We start from the raw sequence: 27451 nt of genomic DNA on the forward strand, positions 1-27451 counted from the left end.
AGATAGCTGTCTGGATCAGTTTCAGCTTGAGTTTTCTATCTTACAACCATAGTGTATAATGTCTTCAGCAGTAGGTGGTCAGCCAAGAATGACAGTGGCCTGTGTTGTTTGTTTGTGTGTGTGTGTGTGTGTGATGTGCGCACACGCACGCACGCATGCATGGGATCTCCGACTTCTGAACATTTTTCACTATGAACATGATTTTTTTTTGTTAAATACTTCTGCATCAAATGAAATAATTATTTTTCCTCTTCTATTAATGTCATATATTGCATAAATTTTCTTATGTCGAACCAAGTTTGCATTTCTGGAATGGGACCAACGTGGTATATAATTAATATGCTGATGGATTTGGTCTGCTGATATTTTGCTGAGGATTTTCGTTTCTGTCTCCATTAGGGTTATTGGTCTGTGATTTTCTTTTATCTGCAGTTAGTAATTCAGGTCTCAGGGAGTGGGGCAGGCAGTATTCTTCTCTCTTTTATTTTGGAAAGTGTTTCAGGAGATCGATATGAACTTCTCTTTCAGTGGTTGGTAGGATTCACTATGGAGTCTTGACTATTTTGTTTTAAAATTTTCAGTTCAGCCTCTTTGCTTCTTGACATTTACTCCTCCATGGCCTGGCTGCTATCTGGCAGGCTTTGCATCTTCAAGTCATGACCCAGGGATTTAACATGTCTGCCTAACCTTTAACATGTCCCCTATACAGACCCCATCATCTTCCCACCCTGGATCTTACTCCATTTCTGCTGCAGTCTTCCTCCTTAGATACGACTCATAGGTCTGCGACCGCCCGAGACCTTGTTAGAAATGCAGATTAGGAAATCAGTCTGGCGGTTCCTCTGAAAACTGGGCACCTCACTTCCAGAAGATCCTGCTATACCACTCCTGGGCATATACCCAGAAGATTCCCCAGCATGTAATAAGGATACATGTTCCACTATGTTCATAGCAGCCCTATTTATAATTGCCAGAAGCTGGAAAGAACACAGGTATCCCTCAACAGAAGAGTGGATGAAAAAAATGTGGTATATATACACAATGGAGTACTATTCAGCCATTAGAAACAATGAATTCATGAAATTCTTAGGCAAATGGATGGAGCTGGAGAACATCATACTAAGTGAGGTAACCCAGACTCGAAAGATGAATCATGGTATGCACTCACTGATAAGTGGATATTAACCTAGAAAACTGGAATACCAAAAACATAATCCGCACATCAAATGAGGTACAAGAAGAAAGGAGGAGTGGCCCCTTGTTCTGGAAAGACTCAGTGAAGCATTATAGAGCAAAACCAGAACAGGGAAGTGGGAAGGGGTGGGTGGGAAAACAGGGGGAGGGAAGGGGGCTGATGGGACTTTCAGGGAGTGGGGGTCTAGAAAAGGGGAAATCATTTGAAATGTAAATAAAAAATATATCGAATAAAAAAGAGGAAAAAAAAAGAAATGCAGACTATCTGGGTGAGGATCAGAAGTGCCTGGGGTGGGTGGAAGGAAGCTGGATCATCTTCCAGAGCTCTGCAGGCTCTGGAGCTCAGGTGACAGTGAGGGAGTGTGTCCCAGAGGGGCTGGCCCCAGTGTGGAGTGGCATGGAGGGTGAAGGTCGGGAATGAGAAGCAGGAATGGGGGTGGTGATGATGCTGGGGGTGACTTAGTTCTACCAGGTGATAGAGTTGCTCTTTTCCTGGGAAGGAGTGCAGTTGTATGTCAGGAAACGCACAGCTCTGTGGGACAGGAGCTCTGGGCTATCTAGAATCTAGATCAATCCAGGCAAGGAGTCAGTCCTGGCCATTCCAAGGCCTAAGACTCAGGTTCCCCAGTTTGCTTCAGTTTTTCCTTTGTCAGAAGAGCCTTCTGTTCATGTTCTTGATATTTAGGCCCAGCAGCCAGGCTATCAGCCTGGTCGTCTATCCTGACTGTCCTGTGGATGGGCACTGATGCGGAAGCAGTAGACCAGGCTGGCATGATATAGTTGATGCCCTGGGGGCACAGCTGATGCCTTGGGAGGATGTGTGTGTTCTCGTATCGCGCTCTGCCAGATTTATATAAATCCACTGACAAAACTCTGAGAATATTTTATTTTATGTGTGTGTGTGTGTGGTGTGTATGTATGTATGTATGTGTGTGTGTGTGTGTGTGTGTGTGTGTGTGCCTTTGCTCCTGCAGAGTGTGCCTAGACCAAGAGGGCAGGGCTAAGGAGGCCTTTGCTGCTGGACACTGAGTCTGTGCTGGTACCGGACTCTGCTGTTACGCTGTGCACACATTAGCTCGTGTGGTTCTGACTAGCCCCAATCTGAAGTACAGTTCCTGCTCTGTGAACTTGCGCACGTGTGTGTGTGTGTGTGTGTGTGTGTGTGTGTGTGTGCATAGTCCTGAGAGCAGAGGATAGCAAGGATGCTCAAGTCCCCCTCCTCAGGCAGAGGAGTGTGGAGCAGAGCCCAGAGCCGGGGCAGCTTGCTCAGCAGGCACGTGCTGAGTAGGTAGGTGGGCGGCAGTGGGTATCATTTCTCCCAGGATGATGAGAGCAGTCGTGAGGAGGGAGGATGCTGGTAGAGGTCCCATGGGCTAGGGAACATGAAAGAGAAAAATAGACTGTTTGCAGGGAGAAGCCATGCCAATGCAGGGCTTCCCTGGACCAAAGGGAAGCCAGCAGATGGGAAGGGCACCGAGGGGTGAAGTGGGCTGTCACTGGCTATCACCTACAGTTAGACCCACAGGATCTGCAGCCCAGATTTGAATCATCTTGGATCAATCGCCTTGCAAATTAAAACATATCTGGCTGGATCTTGTGGTAGATGCCTGTAATCCCAGCTGATCAGGAGGCAGAGGCAGGAGGTTCATGAAATCAAGCTACAGAATGCACTCAAGGTTAGCTTGGGCAAGCTAGTGAGAGCCTGACTCAAAATAAAACCCATTAAAAGCTGGGTTTAGTGACTGAGAGCATGCTTAGCATGTGCAAGGCTCTATGTTTAGACCCCAGTGCATGCACAAGTGCACAAACACACACACACACACACACACACAAATAACAAGCAGGAGAGCAAAAGCATGTGTCTGTATCGATAATATACATATATCCCTTTTCATTTACATAACATTTACATTGTGTTAGATATTATAAAATAGAAAGGATTTAAGGATTTCTACATGTGGAAAGATACATGTAGATTATATGTAAATACTATGACATTTCATACAGGAGCCCTGAGCATCTGTGGACTTTGGTATATGCAGACAGTCCTGGAATCAATTCTGTCCAGACACCAGGGAACAACTGTCTCATACAAATGCTATCTTTCATTCATTTCACTCCCTGGGCAGTGGGGAGCTGGCAAGGAAAAATTCAGGCATGATTTCCTAAACCCAAACAGTTCCCCACAGTTCCCCACAGTTCCCCACAGTTCCCCACAGTTCCCCACAGTTCCCCACAGTTCCTATCCATGCCTGTTCCTGCTTCCTCTGACCTCTTCCAGCATTGCCTTCCCCAAGGACTCTCTTTGGCCTCCAGAGGGAAGAGCAGACAGTTTCTATACTGGGAGGTGAAGAGGACAGACATTTAATGGATGGAACCCTGGGGCCCAGCCTGTGACTTCCCCGGCTGGGCTGGTTCTGTGATTATTTCATGGCCTAGTTGACCAACTGAAAGCAGAGCCCAGAGGGAAATGCTGGCCACTGCTCCCATTTGGGTGGCAACAGTTGTTGCTAATAATAAAATACACAGCTGAGCTGACAGCGCGATTGGATCACATTCCTCAGTGAGATCCGGGGGCCTGGTTTCTGGGTGGAAGGAGACCCCCTTCTTAGGGATTCTCTGGCCATGGCCTTTTTCTATCCTACAGTATATATGGGAAATGCTAGGGAGTCAGTGAGCCTTAATGACTGGGAGGAATATTCTCAGAGAGATGAGGGTGGGTCCAAATGGCCACAGTGTAGTCCTCGGCTGGCCTGAGTCACCTTGCTTCTGGGTGGAAAGGGAGACCTACTCTTTGCCAAGGGTGGAATTGTCCCATTGGAAAGTTCAGCGAGTCACTGAGAAGTCGGGCCAGCCCAGTAGAGTCCGGCTTGCATTGGCTCGTTTCTGATCCGGAGCATCGTCCACAAAGGAATCTTCCACCTGGTGTGTTACTCACAGCTGAGGATGAATCATGGCTCTTCTTACCTTCCATGCCAGCCTCAGGGCCATGGGGCACTCGCTTTGTAGTAGTCATCCAGAAACACCATCCGTGTGCACGCGTGTGCTCGCGTGGGGATGCTACTGGAGTCACAAACAGTACAGTATTCGAAGGCCGCCAGAGCAGCCCTCAGCAAGGCAAGGGTGTTCCGGCAGCTCTCTGCCCTGTCTGCCTGTGGCTGCTGTCTGCTTAGCATTTGGTGTGGAGTAGGCACTAGCCCGGTGCTTTTTACTTAGTCTGTGTAAGACCCTTGGGGGCCGAGGATTATTTGATTCAGCTTTTGTGGAGGAAATTGATAGTGTAGTGTACACATTTACCACATAGCTGGGTAGCAGCAGGATGGCTGATCCCCGACCCTGAACTCTGTGGCCTATCTTTCTGCAGCAACCAACCCTTAGACTTGTAGAAGAAGCCTGAGTTCTGGGGTTCAAAGTCTCTCAGGTCTATATCCCGGCTGTCTTTTCCATTCCACCTTAAAATGTTTGATTCCAAGGCCTCTGTCCAGCTGGGCTGGTCCGCCCTGCTCCTCAAATGCGTCCATTTCTTTTCTTTGCCACCTTTGCTGCCTGGTTCCTGGTGCCTGGGAGCCATGCTCTCTTTGTTCCTCTCTATCAACTCGTTTCTCTTCATCTTGTAAGGTCAGCCGGGACCCTGCATTTTGCAGAAGCCCTTCCTGATGTGTTGGTTTTAATTTCTATTCACACACATACACAGTACATGTGTATGCGTGCGCATGCATGTGCTGTGCATGCGTATATGTGTGTGTGTGCGTGCATGTGTACATGTGTGTATGTATGTATACATGTGTGTGTGCGTGCGTGCGCGCGTTCATGCTTAGGCCAGAGTTCTACATCAGGTATGTCTTTTTCAGCTGCTTCTCTACCTTGGCTTTTGTTGTTATTGTTGTTGTTTTTGAGACAGGATCTTTCACTAAGCCTGGAGCTCTCCAGTTGTCTAGCTAGCTGTCCAGTGTGCCTCTGGGATCCACATCGCTGTCTCCCCAGTGCCAGGATTATGGCACATTGGTGCAGCTGCCCCCGCTTTTACATGGGTGCTTGGGATTTGAATTCAGGCCCTCATGTTTGTGGGGTAAGCACTTATCTGATTGAACCATCTTCCCTGGCTTACATCCACATGTTTTTTTAAAATAGTTCTCAACTCAAGAGGTAGAAAACAGTTGCCTGCCCGTCAAGTGTGGGCTGGGTTTCCTATTTATTGCTTCCAATAATAGGATAAGGTGGCGATGATGGTTATGAGTTCAGATTGAATAGAGCAGGATGATACAGCTCTTTGTGTGTACGCCCTCTCTTGGATCACTTACTCTTATTGTGTGCATGGCTGTCACATCTGGAGGACACTCGAGCAGCTAGTGGAGAGGCCCCTGGGATGAAGTGTGTCCTTCTGTTGATGTCCATGAGGGTGTCCCAGCTCCAGTGGCGCCACCAGGTAACTATATCTTTTGTGACTCCGGGATGCACGCTGCCTAAACGGTTTAGAACCACTAGGTTCTGGAGTGATTTTTGGAGTCCCAGTAAGAAGTGCTTCAGTCTCTTCTGAACAGTGTGGGCCGGTTGGTCACCTACAACACAACCCTGCATAGCTTTGTCTCACAGTTAAGATCAGGTTTCTGGGAGTTGGACCCTTCCTGGTACTTCTAGCATCCTGTTCACATCTTGGAAGAGTTTTATCAGTGAGGGTTCAGTGATATATGGGAGGGAGCTGTTGAAGAGGTTCTGGTTCCCAGGCGGATGAGCAGCTGGGTGTGAGTGGGGATTATGGGTGACTCAGGGTAGCACCTTAGTCAATGATACACAGAGCTAAGTGTGGACTGGGAGTCAGTTGGCCTGCATCCAGGCACCTTTCTGTAGGCGCCAAAGGCTGTGGTCTGTGCCCCGGAAGCTCCCTGATGTGAAGCTGTGGGATGGACCTGAAGCTGGGTTTAGGGGAAGTAAGGAAAAAGAAAAGGTCTGCCAGAGCCCCTCATACATGTCAAAGTCTTTAAAACTTGAATTACACATTAAAAGCAACTTATAAAAATTCTGAAGAACAAAACCCCAAGGAAACACCTTATCTCCTCCTGTGGACACACGCTCATCCGCAGATCTGCCCATGGACGCTCAGATACCGTTTTTTATGTTTAACTGAAAGGCAAGGGACAACCTTCCTGTTTTGTTTCCGATGCTCTCCCTTCAGCTAGCCCTGCACTGTGAATCTGTGTGGGCAGAATTCACATAGTTTTCTCTTGTGGGACTCTTCTTTTTTTGAGCCAGGATCTCCTGTGTCTCAGGCTGGCCTTGTGCTCATTATATAGGTGAAGATGATGTTGAATTCCTGGTCCTCCTGCTTCAATCTCTGGAGTGCTCCGCCTTTCCCAGCTCTGGTGGGCTGTTACTGTATGGACACGCCCTTCTCATCATTGGCTCCTCCCCCCCTCTGGTCTGGGCATGCGTACTATCTCCTTTTTTTTTTTTTTAACCTGTAACCACCCCTGTGTACATGCCTGTCATGTGCAGTCGCTCACATATTCTTTTAGTGTCAGTTCCCCTGAGCGGTTTTATTGGACCAAAACCTGTGAACATTATAAATACTTTGGACACCGAGCACCAAAGTGTCCTCTAGAAAGAACACCCTAGTTACACACATTCCTACGGATCTTGTGTCCGTCACCCCGTATCCTTGTCAACACTGGGCAACTCGAGAGATGAACGGTGTCTTATTATTCATAGTTCTGCTCCTTTAATGACTAGGACACCTGGTGTTCGTCTCTCTGCTCCGTGGACAGTTCTGTTTCTCCTGCAGTGGGTGTTCCATGTCCTCTGCCATTTTCCTGCTTTCCTCACAAAAGTGATTTATACAAATGACGTGTGAAGCAGCCCAGATGTGAAACGGGAGCACACTCCCACCTGCCCCTCTTGACATAATCACCTTTTGATAGCCCGAGGAAGGTTGTCTTCCATGCATGCATTACATTTCACCTTTTTTGAAATATAAAAGTGAGAACATTTTCAATGTGATGTCGTCTGACTTGCGTTTCTCTACAACTTACTGCATCTGGAAGAACATCTTACCTGAACAGTATAAACTGTTTTTATTTTTGAATTGTTGTATAGGGTTTAAAAATATATCTATTGCCATACAACTTAATGTCTTGGGTATAGCCACAAAGTTGTGCAGTCACTGCGGTAGCAGTGATTGGAGAGAATTTCTATGTATTCGTTCTGAGAGAAGCACATGGTTTTTTCCCCTCCCCCCAGTCTTCTGACCCTTCTTCCTTCAGCAACTACTGACCTACTTTCCGTGTGTGCACACACTAGCATTCTGGACACTTCATAAACTCATAGACGGAGCCTCTTTGTATGTAGACTTTTGTGTTTGTCAATTTGCACTTATGGTAGTTTTCAAGGCTAATTCTTGGTAAGGGTCAGAATAGTAGCAAGATTACAGCTATGAAGAAGCAACAAAATAATTTTATACCTGGGGTCACAGCATTAGGAAGGTTGAGAACCACTGATATATGTGATAGCATGAATCAATACTTCTTTCCTTTTTATGCCTGACTACTATTCTATTGTATCTATAGGTCATATTTTATTTACCCAGGTGGACATTTGGTTTTTTTTTTAACCTGTTGGCAAGTCTGAAAAATACTTGTGTCAATACTTGTGTGCAAATATTTGAGTACCTGTTTTCAGTACTTTAGGGCATATACATCGGAATAGAATCTCCAGGTCAGGTAACATCTCTGTTTAATTTTTTTCTCTTTTATTGAAAATAGTTGTTTTTTCATATGGTAATTCTTCTTTCTTGGGATGGTATTTCACTCTATAGTTTTGATGAACTTGTCATGTCATGGCATGAACTTGTCATGTAGACTCCACTGATCTTACACTAACAGCTATCCTCCTGCCTCTGCCTCCTGAGTGCTGGGATTAAAGGCATGAGCCACCTTACTTGGTTTCATGTTTAATATTTTTTTTTTGAGGAATTAAAAGTTATTTTCCACAGTGTGTGTGTGCTGTTTTACATCCTACCAGCAGAACATGGAACCCCAATCTCATCGTGTCCTTACCTCCCCTTCTGTCTTTCTTTTTAAAAATAATTAATTCTTTAAGAATTTCATACAGTGTATTTGATGCTGCCCAACCCTGCCCCTCCCCCTCCCATATTTCCCCTCCCTCATTTTTCATTTTGGCCATCTGGGCACTGTGAGTGGAGTGCCGTTGTGGTTTTGCTCTGTTTCCTGATGGTTAATGACACATTGAGTCCTCTCTGTGTTTACCACCCATCTGTGTTTCAGGGTGGGGCATGTCTATACAGACATTTGTGCTTTTTTTTGGCATACATGTATGTGGTGTGTGTCCGTGTTCACATGCTTGTATAAAGGAAAATGGAGGCCCAAGGCTGATATTCAGAATCTTCATTATTGCTCTCCACTTTATATAATGAGGAAGGGTCTCCCACTGGACTCAGAGCTCATTGATTCAATTAGTCTAGCTGTCCCTGGATTCCCTGTCTCTGGGTCTTGTGTCCCTGATAGGTCACTCCACTGGGCTTTTAGGTGGGTTCTGGGGATCCAGGGTCTGGTCCTTACACTTGCACAGCAAGCCCTTTACCTGCTGAGCCATCATCTCAGCCCCATGGTTGCTATTTTTAAATGGAACTATTTGTCTTTTTTATTATTGGGTTGTTAGCATTCTTTACATATTCTACATACGATCTCTTATCAGATACACGGCTTGCAAACACAGTCTTAGTCTTCAGGCCGTGTTTTCACAGTGATCAAGAAGATTAGTCTTCATTCTTATTTAAATATTTGGTAGAATGTACAGTTGAAGACATCTGGCGCTGGGACTTTCTTTGTGGGTAATTTTTAAATCATTATTTGTTTTGATTTTCCTTTTTAGACTTTCTGTTTCTTTCTGAGTCAGTTTTCATAGTTTGTGGTTTCCTGTGAATTTTCCCATTTCATGTAAGTCATTAAATTTTATGCCATGCAATGGTATACAGGATTTGCATTCTCATTCTATGGATGTAGTAGTTGAAACATTTTTATAGATCAGCATTGAAGCTATTTTGCTTTCTACTGTAATAATCGGTGCAGTGATAAGCGTTTTTATGAGTACTTGACACAGAGTCCTGTGTTAGCATATAGATTGCTGGAGGTGTAGCTGCGGGGTCAGGAGTCTATTTAAATGAACAATGGTTCTTTCAGTCCTCTTGTCCCTGTCTTTATTGATCTGTGTAAGCTCCGTGTCTGGCAGTCCCAGTACCCTGGAGACTGAGGTGGAAAGAGCACTGTGTGGTGTGTACTTAACGTGCATGGAAAGGCCACGTTTGGAGTCTGGTTGTTTGGTGCTGCTGTGGCCACGGGTGCTGGGTGTGGCTGCCGCAGGCCTCCCCCTGTACAGGCTATGTCAGGTTTCTGACGGTACGTCGTCGTAGATCGCTAGGGGCTGCAGGCTTTCTGCCTCTTTAGCAAGCCTGCTTTATAGTCTGGCAGATGATTGGCACCCGAAGCAGGAATGAGCCCCTCCAGGTGACTTCCCAGAAGCCCTTCCCATTGGTGGCTCCCTTCTGAAGGATTCTAAGGGCAGTAGGGCCACAGGCTGCTCTAGCTCAGCCGTGTCTGCAGAGCCTGGAGAGTGTTGGGTGATGAGGCGTGTTCTCCCTCATCACTGCGGACCTTTCTCTCTCATGAGGGACGTGTCTGAGCTAGGCACTCACTGACTTACAGATGCCAGGGTTCAGACGTGGGCAGGGGCTGGTGACTTGGGTGTTGGGGGACTTATGAGGGAGTCTCTGTGTCCTTAGCAGTCTTGTCAGCTTCCTTAATCCCCCCCCCCAACCCTGGAGCTTACGCAGGTGATACCAAAGTAGGTTACAGGTCTGCTGGACAGGTGCTGTAGGAGCATTGAAAAAGAATTCATCCTTGGACCTGGAGGCCCAGTGTGTTTGGAGCTTTGCCTCAGCAACTTGCTGTAGGTCTCAAAGCTGTGCCTCAGAGGCCGGGGACACAGGGCCACAACAGGCCCAGGCTGGAGCAGCAGCTGGCTGTGTGTTTGCTGTCTTTCTCTCTCTCTGGGGTCCTGAGTGAGATTTTATTGGAGACAGGAAAGGCCACGGTGTCACAAATGGCAGGCAACTGTGAGTGTTGGTCATGTCACATGTCAGCACCGCTGTTGGCTGGAAACATCCCAGACACCAATCCTGCTGGAGTGTGGGTCTGCCCAGGCATTTTGGGGACACTTGGGTTTTCTCCAGGGAATCACATAACCTCCCCCTGCAAGGGACTGCACTCTGTAGGGCTGATCATCAGCCCGGGCCTGTTCTATTTCTTTGATTGATTGGAGTGCTCTGGCTCTGCAGGCCTGCAAAGGCAAAAATCACATTATCATCTCTCTTGACCCAAATAAATCCTGTCCCTGGGGAAAGATGGCTGGGGCTTCTTTTCCAGAGGGTTCATGAAAGGGAGACATTCTCAGCAGCCCTTCCTACTGAACCCCTACCCCTTTATATCTTTCAGTCTGCGGAGTTCTTCGAGATGCTGGAGAAAATGCAGGTGAGTACCCTAAATGGTGCAGAAACCCACCTCAGGTGTGGAGGCTGCAGGCTTGTGGGTCTCAATACCATGAGAAGGCTTGGAGGGAAGGGCTCTGCCCCACCTACTTAGGCTACTTCACTGTTGAGTGACTGGCACTGAGTTCTTGGGTAGACTCCTACCTTGGGACATGGAGGGCTGGCCCAGTATACCATTAGCCCTTGGGATATGGGGAAGGCTCAGTAGAGCTGTTGATTCTCGAAGGAGTTCAAAAAGCAAGCTCCATCTAGGAGAGAGTTATGTGGAGTCAGGGAGACAGAGCTAGTGAGATGCAGACCTGAGTTCAAATCCTACCCTTGCCGCTTACTGGTTCAACCTGCTTGCTATTTCCAAGACACCAAAACCAAATAAGAGTAAAATTACCCATTGATCCAGTGTTGGCGATGAAATGTGATCTTATATATAAATGCTTGGGGGGCACCCCCATGAAAGTCAATGTTTGGAGTGGATGTGAGGGCCCTTTTGTAGTCAGTCTGTGTCTACAGATCCAGCTCTGTGGGTTAAGGCAACCGTGGATGTAATCACCAAGGAGAAACATCAACTCTACAGAACATGTATAGACATTGTCTTTGCCATTCTTCCCTGGACAAGGCTGCAACACTGTTTATCATGTTAGGGATTGTAAGTCACCTAGAGATGGTTTGGAGGGCAGGGCAGGGCAGGATGTGAGCATGCTCTGTGCAGACACTATGCCACGGAACATAGCGAACTGAGTGCCCAGGGTTGTTCCTGTCCATGTGTCCCTGGAACCAGTGTCTCCCACCCTGGACTAGGGTTCACAGGTAGGAGCTGTTCTGTTGTCCAGACCGGGGTCAGCTGAGGTTGATAATGGCACACATATTCCAAGCGCTTCTTTGGGATCATAGATTGACAGGAGCTGTTTTGTCCTTGTGAGGCCTTCAGAGATACATATCCCACTGCCCTCCCAGCCCCATGTCACAGGGGACAACGTTGGCCCAGTAAGAGCACTGGAAGGTGTGATGCTCTGTTCTGCTCCAGAGGAGGAAGAGTCTGGTTTAGTTTCTTCTTTGCATTATTTCAGGAGGAAGGTTTGAAATAAGGGGTCTTGGGAGGCAGGGCAGAGAAAGGGTCCAGGGTGGTCCTATTATTCAGAGCAGAAGGCACTGTCAGGTTTCCCTGAGGACAGGGGAGGGTGCGGTAAGGGAGAGTAATTGTTAGTAGTTGTGCCATTACCACGAATAAATTGTTCAGTTCTCCTCTGCGCCCAGCAGTTTGAGGACTGCAAACTCATTTTATTCGCATTTAGGGAAACTCATAATCTAGCTGCGGAAACAAGCTATGTGCTGCAGAGTAGTGGGAGACAGGGTATCATTAAGTGCTCAATAGCAGAGCAAAGCTGGGGAACTTCCCTGCTAGCCAATGAGATCTCAGCTCGCTGTGAGAGACTGGCGGCTCACTCTGCCTCCTCTGTGATTGCTCCTCAGCCCACCCACCCTCACCTGCAGCCCAAGTCCCTGCCTCCTCCCACAGAACCTGGCCCTGGACTGACTCTTGGACTGCTCTACTTGTCTGGGTTTGCCATCCCAGCTATTCTGGGAGCAGGGGCTTGTTTTCAATCTCCCATTATGTCAGAGACAGTGATTCCCATCGTGGCTTCCCAGATGAACCCCAGAAATGGCGGGGAGCAAAATTGTAGTATGTAAGACTCACCATGTGTACACTGGGCACTGGCACTAGTGGACTCAGTTTCCAGCAGTTGCCTGGTTGGAGCTTACGTAGAGGGAGCCGGCAGAGAAAGAATGCTGCACAATGTGCCTGGATTCCGCCCTTAGGCATGGGTTTCATCTCTTTTCATTTTGCCATTGTGGAAACTGAGTCTTGGAGCAGTTACGTGGTTAGGCCACGATGCTAGTTCTGAAACACCAAAACTGGGATCCAAGGTCCCTGATCCCAGCCCAAGTGTAGGAATTTGAAGCCAGGCATGCTTTGGGGGCACATACTTTGGAGTCTCCCAGCACAGATACAGATCTGAACTTGATGTCCTTTGGCTGAGTGCCCTTGGTCAAGTCATTTCCCTCTCTGAACTTCCATTTCTTCTTGGAGACAGGGAGAAGGGAACATAAAGACAGTACCTCCTGCAGAGAGTAATGCTTGCAGGAGGGAGGGCCTGGCTGAGGATGGGGCTCCCTGGTAGGGGTAGGGAGGTGGAGTGTCAGTGAGGCTGGGGGAAGGTTGCATTCCTGCCCTGGGGACTGTTCCCAGACAGGGATGACTAATGCAGGACAAACAAAACAAACTCTTGACATCACTCCCCACCTGTCCAGTGTGCCAACCTGGACAGGGTCTACTGGGCCACCCAGGCAGCTTCCTTTGGGTGTGTGAGAAGCACCTGTCAGTGGGAGGGGCCTTCCCACGCCCTCCTGAACAATGCTGGGTGCATGACTCAGTCCAGCAGTCTAGAGAAGCTGCGTCAAATCCCACCCAGTTAGCAGGAGCCCCGTTGTCCAGGGAGCAGGGTGTGTATCATATACCCAGCTTCGGATGCAAATCCCAGACGCCCTCCGGTTCATACTATCACCCGCTGCTTCCGGTCTAGGGAAGGCTGTGTGTTTCCTTCCCTCCCACACAGCCCAGTTAAGTCAGAACCCAACCAGGGTTGCTGGACAGGGGGCCTACTCCCGGAAGTGAACTGTCAGCAACTGCAGGCAAAGCCCTTTAACCCAACCATGGTCCTTGAATCTAGAAGATGCAGGTGGTAGGTTGAGGTCTCATCCTCGTTCTACATATGTAGCTAGGGAGACTCCCTGAGTTACAAATAGGAAGTGGAATGAGGACCTGAAGGGCTGTAGTTCCTGCCTGTCACTCAAACACTCTTCCTTCGATGAAAAAGGTGGAACTAGAAGGCAGGAGGGCCAATGTGCTGACTCTGACACTTGCAGCTGTGGGCATTCATCTTTCTCATTCACTGCCCTGTGGCTTTCAGGAAGCTGCTTAGGCACAGAGATGATAATACTACCTACACATTTATACTAATTCTACACACAGCGTTTAGTGTATACCATTGGTATTTGAAATGCATAACCTATCACCAGCCTTTAACGTGTGCTGTGATGGAAGGCACTGTCACCTTCTCCACTTTAGAGCTCACAACAGGAGTCAAGCAGAGGAATCTGTGCCTTGTGCCAGGTCACCAGTCTAGGAAGTGGCAGTGTTGGGATTTGAACCCAGGTGACCTGGCTCAAGTCTATTTATACTCTTAACTGGCCACCCCACACCCTTATCTGGGGTTGGTGTTGGGACTGACGACTGCTAAGTGTGGGAGGTGAGAGGTTCCAGTACCCACCAGCTGGCTAAGTGCCCAGATGCTCCTACCCATGAGCAGTGACCTATGCTTATGCGGATCCTGTCTTCCTTGTTTCCACAGGGAATCAAGCTTGAAGAGCAGAGGCCAGGACCCCAGAAGAACAAGGTGGGATAGGCAGTTGAGTGGCCAGGTGGAGCCTGAGAGGGGCCAGTGTAGGAAGAAGGCAGGAGGATCAGGGAGCATGTTGGATTCCCCTCGTATGCACATCAACTCTGCTTTGCACCAGGAGCTAACTAATGACTGAACTCTTGTTAGACTCATGTCTTGTGGGTGGCAAAGTGACCCTGGCTCAGTGTCTTAAGGCTGCTTCCCAGCAGATTGATGGAGACCTCAAGTGAGACCGAAGGACTGAGGTCTGGATTGGCTTCTTCCCATTCCTTTCTGTGCACCTACACAGTGTTGAGGCTTGTCAGGCTCTGGACTCTGATGGGCTACCAGGTCTTAGCTTCAGGTTCTGTGTCTTAGGCCTAGTCATTTGAAGAAGCTGCGGGGAGGGACACGGAGGGGCTAGGATTTTTTTTTTTTTTTAAAAAAATCCCAGTTGGCCGAGAACTTGTTGGGTAGTTAGGGATGACCTCAATCTCTTGATCTACTCCAAAGTGCTGAGATTGTGGGCCAACTTGCCCAGCTCCCTTTCTGTCTTAGCCCCATAGGATGACAAGTTAGTGTCTTGGGGGTGACCAGGGCATCCATTTTGTGTGTTCTGTCTTTTGTTAGCTGGGTTTGCATTCAGGTCTATTGTTCAATGGGCATGGGATGCTGAGTCCTTAAAGTTGCGGCCAGAGGTTCTTTGACTCTGCTTCCCTTGAAATCCTGATGCATTTTACTAGGTCCCCCAATACATCCCTTCACTAGACCTGGCTGAGGAATGTGGAACTGTCGTTGGCCTGTTATGGCCACTTGTGGAACTAATGGCACTGTCCTGTGCTTTATCTTGCAGGATGACTATATCCCATATCCCAGCATTGAAGAGGTAGGAGCTCCCAGACTCTACTACAGCCTGCTCTGGGTTCCCTTCCTGAGGAGGACATGGCCTTCCCAGACCCACAATGGAGAAGATCCTGGGTCTAAGACTTGAGGACCTAATGCCCTTCCTGTCTTTGCTTTGTGACCAAAGCTTTTCTGAGGTTTAACTTGGGGGTACCCTTGTAAAACCCAGAGTCCCAGTGAAGCTAGAGATGCCATGGGGGCATCATGTTACTGCCCTTGACCTGAGATAGAAGGCCTCCCTCTTTGGAACAGTTCAGAGGTGGGTGGGGTTCCTCTCCACGAATCCAGGGTTTGCTTTAGGGCAAGAACTCCCTTCTCTTCCAGGTTGTGGAAAAAGGAGGCCCATACCCTCTGATCATCCTGCCTCAGTTTGGAGGCTACTGGATTGAGGACCCAGAGAACGTGGGTACTCCAACGTCACTGGGCAGCAGCGTTTATGAGGAGGAAGAAGAGGACAGCCTGAGCCCCAACACATTTGGCTACAAGCTTGAGTGCAGGGGTGAAGCCAGGGCCTACCGCAGGCACTTTTTAGGCAAGGTGAGCCCAGGGATCCTTCCAGAGTGGGCCCTGCCTTGGGGAGGGGGACAGGGGACAGGGGACAGGGGCCTGGGGATGTGGATCTCTGCTCCATGGCTCCTCTGTCTTCTCTTTCCAAGTTCTGTCCTACTCACTGTGTACCTGTGTTACGCAGAGTCTTAGGAATGGTAGAGTCCATGTGAGGAGCCCTTTTGGAGACCACCACCAGCAAGTGCTTAATGAGGTGATGAAATGCCCCGTGCTGGGGACGCAGGAGGATGAGATGGAGTTTTAACTGCTCAAGGCAAACTGTGCCCTTCTTGCTTGGGTGACTGTTTATATTTGCCCAGCACCCATCTCTCAGGCTCTCTTTCAGGGTGGTCTCAGATTGGATGGTGTCCTATGAGACTGATGGTTTAACAACGACAAAGTTACATTTTCGTAAATATACTCTTGTCGTTCAGAGTGGATATATTCCCCACAGTGCCAAGGGAAATTTCTGGAGATGTCTATCCTAAGACAGCTTTGCAGTCTCACCTGAAAGAGGTCACATCCAAACCTCACTGAACACGAGGGTGCAGTGTAAGTGCTGCTCCCATGACCTCATTGTGAAGGTGGTGGGCCTGGGAAGTGGGCTCCAGGGAGAGCCCCCCCCTTGTGAAGAGGGACGGCATTCTGCTTGGGCTCCTCGTCGATTTCTTCCACAGTTTCGATTGGTTAGGGTTGCCTTCTGGGTGAGAAAGTGAACTCAGCATCAGGTGCTGAAGAGAACGTGAATGTATAGCCAGATGTGGTGTGGAGCCTGGCTCTGTCAGCAGCTGGCTGTGTGGTCAGAATAGGGATGGTAACATCATTTCCTACACAGAACTGTGGTCAGGATTAAAGAGGATCATGGGTACTGAGGTCATGAGATGGTGTCTGGCACATCCTGAGGACTTGGTGGTTGGCACCTATTAATATTATCCTTATCATTGTCATCGTCATCATCATCCTCACTGTCACTGTCACTGTCACCACTGCTGCAGCAATAGCATCCTTCTCTTCCTCCTTTCTGTGGGACTTCTCCCTTCTGGTGAAGGAGGTGATATGGGGGCCATGTCTGAAGGCTCACATCCAATTTCTGTTTCTAGGATCATCTAAACTTTTACTGTACTGGCAGCAGCCTGGGGAATTTGATCCTGTCCATCAAATGCGAGGAAGCTGAGGGCATCGAGTACCTTCGGATCATCCTCAGGTAGGGCTGCGACACTAGCAGAGACCACGCCTCTCCAGGCAAAGCTGGCATTAAGGAAGGGGGGAGTGCAGAAATACCTGACTGACCAGTCTGATCTGGTTGTACTGGAGGGACAGAGCTGCTGGAATCCCGGGAGCTGTGTCTGATGTCAGGCAGCAGGAGATTTCTGGCCGTGTTCCTGTCTGAGCCTCAGGTTCACCTAGGCCAGAACTTCTGGAACTTGCCCACCTTTCTTAGGAGAAGCCATGAGTCTGAGGAGATGAAGGATAGAATAGGGCTAGCTCAGGGTGGCTCACTGGGGTGTGTCACAGCCCCATGTTCTGGGAGAGAGTTGGCAAGATTGTCACCCCTGCTAGCCACCTTGGGAAGGTCGTGTGTGCTCTGGTCCTTGTGCTGAAGTGCTGTCCACAGCAAGAAAACTGAAGGTCCTTCCCTCTGAATCACGAATGAGAGAACCAGAACCGGTTTCCATTTGGTTCAACTGATACAGTTTGCTAAGATCCTTTGAACCAGAAACTGTGATGAGGAACAGCCATGACTGAGTTTGAGTTCCTGTTTTCCAGAGGCTTACAGTCTTACAAGAGAGAAGCAGAATAGTGATATATGTCACAAGTGTTATTCTGGTCATTTTCATAGGGTGCTCTAGGAGCCCGAATGAGTCTGTGTGTTTATCCCTACCCCTGTTGTGAAGTTGGAAAGAACTGTGTGGGGTATAACTGGAAACACTTGGAGGTGTTTGAAGATCGGAATAACAGCCTTCTTTTCTGCTTGCCTGTTGTGTATGGGTGTGCACATGTGTATGTGGAGTCAGTGGTTGATGTTGCGTGTCTTCCTGTATTTGTTGACAGCTTTGTTTGGGAGACAGGGTCTCACTGAATCTGGAGCTCACCAACTCATCAGGTCTAGTTGGCCTGTAAGCCACAGCAGTCCTCCTGTGTCTGCCTCCCTGGCACCAAGATCACAGGTCCACACCGCCATGCCGAGGTTTTTATTCAGGTGCTGGGAATCTGAAGTCAGCTCCATATTGCTTGAATGGCAAATACTTTACAGACTGAACCATCTCCTCAGCCCCAGGAATAACATTTTGGTTTTTTTTTTTTTCTGCCCAAAATTTAAGCTCTCAATATGGGAACGAACATACAAGGAAAAATATAACACTGCTCTGGGAGGAGGTATTTGAGGAAGTTGTTAGCATATGCCTAGCTTCTGTTTGCATCTTGGTGATGCTGGGAGTGAGCTCCTGGGTTGGACAGGTGAGGCCTGTTCTTTGCCAACTAAGTGGGGCCTTACTTACTTATTTGGAAAGGAAGCCATTGTCTATGCAAGTGCTGACCTGGGTAGACAACAGATTTGTGAGGCATGGAGGAGTCAATTGAACAGTTTCTTGAGTGGGTAGTTCCTGGATCCTGGTCTCTAAATAGGATCTCCACTTAGACGAGCTTCTGCTAAAAACTAGACCAAGATTACATGGGGTTTCTGAGGTGACAGCTGATCATAAGGACCTTTTCAGTTTTCTTTCTTTTCTGCCTTTTTTTGGAAACAGGGTCTGTAGCCCAGACTGGCCTGGAGCTCACCGTGTAGTCAAGACTAGCTTCCAACTCACAATCCTCCTGACTCAGGCTCCTGAGTGTTGAGATTAAAGGTGTGAACCACCTCGATTAGATCTCCAAAGCTCTGTTTTCTAGTGTTATAGTCCATATATCCCAGATGAAGTATTTACCCGGAACAAAGGTTTATCCTACAGGACAGTTAGGACCAAAATGTGGGTGAGATAGAGTTGAAGCTTGAGCCTCCTTTCTCAGAGAGCAAATGGAATAGAACAGATGTAATTAGAGACTCGGAGTTAGGCCCTGGTGGCTCATGCCTATAATCATAGCACTTCATAGGCCAGGAGTTTGAGGCTGGTCTGGGCTCCATAGCGAGTCTCGATAGGAAATTCTGGAAGAATCTGGTGCTCTTTATGGATGAATAACCAGTTATCTTTCTCCATAGAATTATTTTTGTTTTAAGCCTATCACATTTGAAACCAGTAACTGCAGGATCCCAGGAAACACAAATGAGGCTCTCCCACAGAAAGCCAGCCGGTAGAAAGGCAATGGGAAGCCTCACACCAGCCAGGAAGCCGGACAGCCACAGCATGGACCTGGACTAATTGCCAGGCCAGTTGGAAGCTAGGCAGGAAAAGTTGGCCTCGTGGCTTAGCAGCTTGACCGGACACAAAGAAGGACTTAGGCAGGGATGATGTTCCTTTGCTGGCAGTGACGACTGTCCCAGCGCAGACCTCTGGATTATTTCATTTGGTGTCTGGAATTTTTAGTAACCAGCTCTCCAGCCTAAAACATGAGACAAGCATGCCGGCAGCCTCTGCGTACTGTGGGGATACCCACTCCTCACAGGCATCTCTTCTTGCACTTAAGGACCACTTGCATTTATTTGCTGTGACTTCTGTACATACGTCTTGTTCATTTTTAAATTAGAGTATAGCTTGACATTTCTATTTTAAAAGTCTTGTAAGTAGTCCTGACAAGTATATTGAGCAGCCTTTGAACCATGGAGTAAGTCTAAATGGGTTTCAAAATGTAAGCTCTCTGCTGCACACATTCACTTAGACTTTGACAATAAAACTAGAAATTCATAACAAAATAATGCCTTTGAAAATTCACTTATGGCCAGGTGGTGGTGGTGCATGCCTTTAATTCCAGCACTTGGGAGGCAGAGGCAGGCAGATTTGTGAGTTCCAGGACAGTCAGGGCTACACAGAGAAACCCTGTCTTGAAAAACAAAAACAAAGAAACAAAAACACCCCCCCCAAAACGAAAATTTACTTATCCATTTAGGAATAATCTCAATAAATTTCTAAGTACTTTTTAGGCCAGAGAGGAAGTCAAAGCCACAAAGCAATGGAGTATCCATAAAGCAATGATATTTAATGGTTGAGATAGCTTAGAGGTTAAGAGTATTAGCTGTTCTTCAAGGTTCCAGGTTCAATTCTCACTACCCACATGGTGGCTCTCAATTGCCTATAACTCAAGTTCCAGGGCTTCTACATATTCTTTTGGCCACCAAGGTCCCAGGCATGCACATGGTATACAGTCATACACACAAGCAAAACACCCAGACACATAAAAAAAAAGAAATGCCATTTATAATATTGTGATGTAAGTTGTATTCAAAGCCATAGTTAGAAGAAAATATATTGCTTTACCCAGCTTATTGCTGAATAAAAAAATGATAATTGCAAGTGATTAGATAGTTGTTATTAGTGACTTCTTAGTGTTTCAGTCCCCTCATGTGTGAGGAAATTATTAAAATAATTGAGTACTTATGTGCCCTAGTGAGTCTGGGCCCCACATATTATAGCTTCTCGATAATGATAGCTGGCCTCATTTTTATCAACACTGTTATCTAAAGAAAGCAAGATGTATTGGCTGGTTTTGTGTGTCAACTTGACACAGGCTGGAGTTATCACAGAGAAAGGAGCTTCAGTTGAGAAAATGCCTCCATGAGATCCAGCTGTAGGGCATTTTTTCAATTAGTGATCAAGAGGGAGGGCCCCTTGTGGGTGGTACCACCTTTGGGCTGGTGCTCTTGGGTTCTATAAGAGAGCAGGCTGAGCAGGCCAGGGGAAGCAAGCCAGTAAGAAACATCCCTCCATGGCCTCTGTATCAGCTCCTGTTTCCTGACTTGCTTGAGGTCCAGTCCTGACTTCTTTTAGTGATGAACTGCAACATGGAAGTGTAAGCTCAATAAACCCTTTCCTCCCCAACTTGCTTCGTGATCATGATGTTTGTGCAGGAATAGAAACCCTGACTAAGACAAATTGGTACCAGAAGTGGGGTATTCCTGTGACAACCTGACCATGTTTTGGGGAGGATTGTGGAAGGACTTTGGAACTTTGAGCTAGAAAAGCTGTGGAAAGTTCTGTAGGAGCTTGGAAGACAATGTTACTGAACAGTGCAGAAGATGGAGGCCTGGCTTGTGAAATTTCAGAGGGAAGATTAAAGACTCTTAAAGTGGCCATGTTTTGATTGTGAAGATTCGGTGGTTTTGGTTAGCTGGGGCTGAAGAATCAGCTGTGAGTAACAAGATACCAGAACCACTAAAGCAAATCTTTGTGTTACTGGGACTATTGATGCTGGTTAGCTGGAGCTAAGAAATTAGCGGTGATTGAGAAGAGACCAGCGTCACTAAGATGAAATCTTCTTGAAAGTGTTTTCTGAGAGCACAGAGAGTGTGTTCCAGAGATAGCCACAGTTGTATTTTGTGCTGTGGCTGGACTTGGTACTGTGTAAGAGTCACCCAGATGGTACTGGTTTTGAAGGCATGAAGGGGTCATGAAGAGCATCTGAGGCTCTTGGCATAGTGAGAGGCCACGGAAGGCCATTGGTGAAGGTGCAGCCTCAGTTGCAATTGATGGCCCAGGACTTGAAGGGGTCATGCATAGGAGCAGAGGCTTGTCACCATGAACAGAGCCTATGAGAGGCTATTGGTGAAGCCTAATTACTGTAGAAGTCAGCAGTGTTTTGGAGCTGCCAGTACCATCAATGACCACCAAGAACAGCAGCAGCAGTGGAGTACAGGCAGCTGGAGCCTAGAAGACAAGCTGTGTGTTACAAAGGGCAGAGCTGGAGAAGTGACCTACGCCCTTGGAGGAGCCCGAAGATTGTGAGTTGGATCCCAGATATTGAATCATTGGAGTTTGAGTTTTGCTTTTGGTTGTGACTGTGCCCTGATGGGTTTCCCTCTTGAAGGAAGAAAGTATTTTAGTGGAGCCCTCAGTTAAAAAGACTTTGAATTTTTAAAAGACTTTGAATTTTAAAGATATTGGACTTTTTAAGGTGATTGTACTTTTAATGTGTAAAGACTGTGGGACTTTTAAAGTAATTTAGATCTTGGGGATGAATAAGAAAGTAAGGGTTGAGGCTTAATGGTGATGTGTTTGTGTGTCAAGTTGACAAGGGGTCAATTGTACTGGCTAGTTTTGTGTGTCAACTTGACACAGGCTGGAGTTATCACAGAGAAAGGAGCTTCAGTTGGGGAAGTACCTCCATGAGATCCAGCTGTAGGGCATTTTCTCAATTAGTGATCAAGGGGGAGGGCCCCTTGTAGGTGGTACTACCTTTGGGCTGGTGCTCTTGGGTTCTATAAGAGAGCAGGCTGAGCAAGCCAGGGGAAGCAAGCCAGTAAGAAACATCCCTCCATGGCCTCTGCATCAGCTCCTGCTTCCTGACCTGCTTGAGGTCCAGTCCTGACCTCCTTTAGTGATGCACTGCAACATGGAAGTGTAAGCTCAATAAACCCTTTCTTCTCCAACTTGCTTCGTGATCATGATGTTTGTGCAGGAATAGAAACCCTGACTAAGACACAAGAGGAAGGGATGAAGGAAGATTAATGTGGAAAACAATAATTAGGATGAAAAGAGTATAAATCTTGGTTATCAAATCGCAGCTTCTACCAGGGAAACCAAAACAAGATCGATATCTAGTCAGATATAGAGACAAAGAAGCCAGGTATGGTATAGATATTTATTATTCCAGCATATGGGAGGTAAACTTAGGAAAACCAGGAGTTCAAGCTTACTCTTGCCTATAGTGAATGGAGTTGGAGACCAGCCTGGGATACATAAGGACTGTATCTCATTCTCCATATAGATAAAATACACAAAACATATATGTAGAGATAAAAACATTCAAAATATTTCAATGTAAATAATATGTGGGGATATATATATTTATTAATATATTACATTAAAGTAAACAAAATGAGGCCTAAAAGATACATAGTTGGGGCCAGAGAGATGACTCAGTGTTTAAGAAGAGCTGTCTGTTCTTCCAGAAGATTCGGGATTCCCAGCACCTGTGAGGCAGCCTGCATCCATCTATACCTCCAGCCTCATGGGATCTAATGTCTTCTTTTGTCTCTGTAGGCCACATGTGGTCTACATACAAACATTCAGGCAAACCTCATGCACACAAAATAAAAATAAATAAATTTCTAAAATAATAGCTACAGATGTAGAGATTAAGTAATTATTAATGTTGTATGCAGCATATGCCATTAAACTGAAAATGCCATTAGAAACAGATGCCCTTCCAGGGAAGATCATATCGCCAAGTTTAACTCAAAATCATGAGATTAAAAATCCAAATATGTCAACAACTGTGGCGTGAGTTAGGGAAGTTCTCAGAGAGCTCTCTCCAAATGTTTCTGGCTCTAGAAGATTTTACAGGTAGATATTTTAAACTTTAAAGGAACAGATTTGTGTTATTTGAATTGTTCAAGAACATAGAAAAATATGGAAGCCTTCTTTCTCATCTAACTTGTTAATGCTTAGAAGATCCTTAAACAGACAACTGAAAGGCCAATTTATAAAAATGAAAAGAAAATAGGATTCAATGTTTATGAATACAAAAGAATGTTTTAAGCAAAGTATTGGTCAGAGAAACTCAAATCCATGCAGTATGTAAAGAATATTTATGATGGTCAAGAAAGAATTATTTGGCAATGTAAAGAATAGTTATTGTGCTATATGCTATAGCGTTATAGCGTTATTCATTCAACGTTTGTTTAGTCAGCACTTGGTATGTGCCAGAGTGCTGGGGATCAACCCCATGGCCTGTGCTTGCTAGGTGAGCACTCTGCCATGTTCAGCGCCTGCTTTGAATGTTCTTATTCTTCTCAGTGCTACTACTCATCTCCCTCCCGTGGTCTTGATCTTCGTAGGTTACTTGGGGTGGCAGAAAAGATAGCTACTGATAATGGTTCAAAGCCCATGAGATGGGAGTGGGTGTAGGATCCAAAAGATTATCCTAGAGAGCCAAGGAAAGCTAGATCTTGCATAAATTTTGGAAGCTTGTTTTCTTATTCTCCTGAGTACTCTACAGTAGAGACCCTGTCATGATCAGACATGAATGAGGCATGTAGAATGAATGAGTATATCATGGTCAGGTATGTGGAATGAATGAACTGGCTAGGATGTGGAGAATGGTTTGGGACAAAGGAAAGACCCTAGCAGGGAGGTGGACCAGGAGGCTGCTGAGTTGAGCGGAGCCAGATGAGTGCAGGTTATGATCTGGGCTACCATTGTACAATGTGAGTGGTTTCCTCCAGAGCTGTTTGGAGCGGCAGCCATGGTGGGAACTCAACCAGGGTGGCTTGTACTGAGAATAGAGAAAAGTGGGTGGATAGTTCCAAACACATGGGAAAACTGACATTAAGAGACAGCCAAAATGTCAACAAATGGGAGAGGGATTTTCTGCTGATGAAATGCAAATATTGGTGTGCTTTCAGAATAACTTAAAACATATTTAAGACCTTAAAAAAAATCAAAGAATGTTGAGCGCCTTTCAACTGGACCATAAACTGCTGCTGGGAGAATTGAATCAGGATTGCATGGGTGTATCTAGGGAACAATTAGAATTATCAGAGCGAAAAGCAGTTGTTGACATAAACGTAATGCACAGGATAAAATCTAATCTGTTCAAAGAGAGAGCTGGGAGTTAGTCTCAGGGAATCCACCCAGGATACAGTGCAGATAAAGAGATTATGTGTAACAAAAGAAGATAAGACTGGACGGCAGACTGGGAGCTCTCTGCTTTTGACTTGGGTGTTCCTGAGGGAAGAATAGATAGTCGTGAATAATTACCCAGAAGTCAGTGCTGTGACTATGTGAGAGCTGGAGAAAGCTCACACACACACTGCAGATCATATTTACAAAGTGCAACAGTATTGGTAGACATGTTTAAATGAAACAACAGAAATCAGAGCTTAAACTAAGGTGATGTTATTTGAGTTAAAGACAGTCTCTGAGGTGCTGACATCTAGGTGGAGAGCAGATTTCCCCTTGGCCATCATAGTTGTTGGACACTGGGATACCATCTTTAAAGTGTTGTAACAGCAAACAAGAACTCTTTTAACCCACATTACCATTTATCATTAAAGATAAAATGAAACTGTTTTCAAACATTAAAAATAATTAGAGCAGTGTGTCTCTCAGTGACTCCCTGGAAGAATTACTGAAGGATATACTTTAGCCAGGAGAAAAGGGAACCTGGAAGAAGAGGTGCAATTAAAAAAGTAACCAGAAACTGGTAAATAGCATTGACGAGTTTAATTGCTGGCTGGCTCAAAGCAGTGGCTTTTGGCAAGTTTAAAAGGAAGGCTGGATTTATATTTATTTGTAACAAAAGTAGCAAGGCTGACAGGAGGGAAGAAGCCAGTGGATGAAGCATGTGTGTAACCGAGTTCCACAGGCAGCCAGGGGAGAGGGTGGGGGAGGGGAAGTTAACACACAGGTTTACTGGGAGATGCAACATACAGAGGGATAAAAAGAATAGTAAAACCAAGTCAAGCAACAAACCCACAAGCACCGGGACCTCATACATTCAGTGGGATGCTAGAGATGCTAGAAAATAACCCACAGGAAAAATAAAAGGCAGACTCAGTGATTCCAAACACGTTAGCGGTTACCATAAATATAACGAGATTAAGCTAGCCACCAAAAATATTAGAAAATCAGATTGGATTAAGAATGTAGCTGTAGTTTGTTTTAAGAGACATTGAGAAAACAATGGCGTGAAAAGGTTTAGAGTAAGAGAGTGGGTAAAGACACCCTAGGGAAATAATAACTAAGAAAGCCGGCATGGCAATATTAAAACAAGGCAGTGTAGAGTCTACTTAAAAAGCATCAGGCATAAAGAAGCATGCCTTTGTCACCTGGGAATGTTTCCTCCCCACTCCCAATATTTTCCACTGCGTGGTAGGAACTCTGCTGTGTGGCATTCCCGCCTCTCCTGGTTCACGCCCCTGTTTCAGATAGCTTTGCTCTGAAGCAAGAACTTGATGTGCAGTTATGTTCCTTCTCCCCTTTCCTTGTGGAGTTTTCTCCTGAGCCTCCCCACAGGAGGGGTCTTGTCCCTGCCTCACAGTACCCGTGATGTGGGCAATTTCTGAGGCTTGGTTAAGTCCGTTTCGTGGCCACACCAACTGTGTGTTCTCACTAGGTCCTTGTCAGCATCACAGGAATGATTTTTAGCTCCTCGCTGCCTAACCCTCCTGCTTACTTTGTTTGTTTTAAAATTCTTTAGAATAGAGTACGGAAAGATGCTATTTGCTGGGCTCTGTCATAGGCCTTAGCCTACCTTATAGTTAAGAGACAGGAGGCTGGAGAGATGACTCAGTGGTTAAGAGGATCTGGGTTCCTAGCACCCACATGGCATCTTACAGTAAACTCAAGTTTGCATGCATTTGATGCATGGACATAAAGACAGACCAAACCCATTTTATATATATATATAAATGAATATATATATGAATATATATATAAATGAATATATATATATATTCATATATATATGAATGAAGAGGACAGGTCCCTGAGCACTAATGGCTGTGGACATGTACTTGGTAAGATAGTCTTAGGTTTAAAAAGCAGGAACTGGGGCTGCAGATGCTGCTTCATGATAGAAAGCTTCCTTAGCATGTGCAAAGCCATAGGTGTGGCCCTCGAAAGAAAACAAAACAACAACAAAGACTCCAAGGCAGGAACTGAAAGACATTTAGCAGGGAGTAGACAAAACCCCAGTTTAGCAGAAAATTCTGATAAAAATTCTCACAGAAATAAAAAAAACGGCTAAACCCATAAAATTGCAAGTCCTATAAAAGATTTGAACAGTACAATAAATAGGTTCAATCTTATATTTTTGCTTTCAACAAAAGGAAAAAAAATACATCCTGCTAGAGCCCACATGGACTGTAAGAAAGGAGACTGAAAAGACCTGTGCATTGTCTTAATGCCATATAGATTATGTTCCTGGATTATGGCAATTAATTTATAAACCAACAATAAAACACTAGAGGGGAAAATAATCTCGTATTTGGATTTTTTTCCTAAAAGTCCCTTTAAATAACCTGTGGGCTGAAAAGGAAATCACAAAAGAACTGACAAAATATTTGGGACAAGATGGCAATAAAAACACTACCTATCAAAGAGTGTGGGATGCAGCTGAGGCGGGCGTACACAGACGCAGAGCTGCAGATGTGTTTGTGAGAAAGAAAGACTAAATGAGTACACATGAAGGCTGGTAAGCCAGGACAGAATAATGGCAGAGACGAGAGAGAAGGGCATGAGAAAGACTAGGGAAAGCCGGGGAGCAGGACGCATGCGTGGTAAAGGTGCTGAGGCTGAAACAGGTAAAGAACAGACAGCAGGCAGGTGATGGGTGCAGCCCGGTTGCCAGAGTGCTGACTCAACACATGCAAGAGCTTGGGTCCAGCACTGTGGAATGAAGTGGAAAACTGCCCATGAATAGACTAGGTTATCACTATATGGGAGGGATGCAGCTGCTAACAATAGAGCCCGAGATCATAAAACAACTTCCTGTCAATGCATGTCACAAGCACTTAGATGGAAGAACTGAAATTATCCACATTGATTCAATAAACAGTTGAAATCTCTATGTTTACCACTGTAAAGGGGCCTCTTAGAAAGGATAGCTGTCCAGGAGAGTTCACACAAACAGTGTAGCACACCTTTAGTGAACAGAATAAGGGAAAAATATAATTCATGTACCACACACACCAATTAAAAGACAGGAAGCTATCCTGTTATTTTGT

At 46.1% G+C, this 27451-nt stretch overlaps 1 protein-coding gene across 11 annotated transcripts in view; it reads left to right on the top strand.

Annotated features, from left to right (window-relative positions):
- Positions 1–27451, top strand: part of Rap1gap2 (RAP1 GTPase activating protein 2) — a 194402-nt gene that overhangs the window by 124014 nt on the left and 42937 nt on the right. For 9 of the 11 annotated variants that reach the window (XR_007979681.1, XM_052194010.1, XM_052194005.1 and 6 more), the window contains 5 exons: positions 10698–10733; positions 14158–14202; positions 15038–15070; positions 15412–15624; positions 16734–16837. Coding sequence is in view for 10 of the 11 variants with exons in the window: in XM_052194010.1 (XP_052049970.1) it covers positions 10698–10733; positions 14158–14202; positions 15038–15070; positions 15412–15624; positions 16734–16837 (431 nt within the window). In the remaining variant the exon portion in view is untranslated. The remainder of the gene's footprint in view (positions 1–10697; positions 10734–14157; positions 14203–15037; positions 15071–15411; positions 15625–16733; positions 16838–27451) is intronic. The other 2 variants (XM_052194006.1, XM_052194009.1) reach the window with 1 other exon arrangement.

The sequence above is a fragment of the Apodemus sylvaticus genome, chromosome 10, assembly GCF_947179515.1.
Source record: "Apodemus sylvaticus chromosome 10, mApoSyl1.1, whole genome shotgun sequence".
Classification (NCBI taxonomy): domain Eukaryota; kingdom Metazoa; phylum Chordata; class Mammalia; order Rodentia; family Muridae; genus Apodemus; species Apodemus sylvaticus.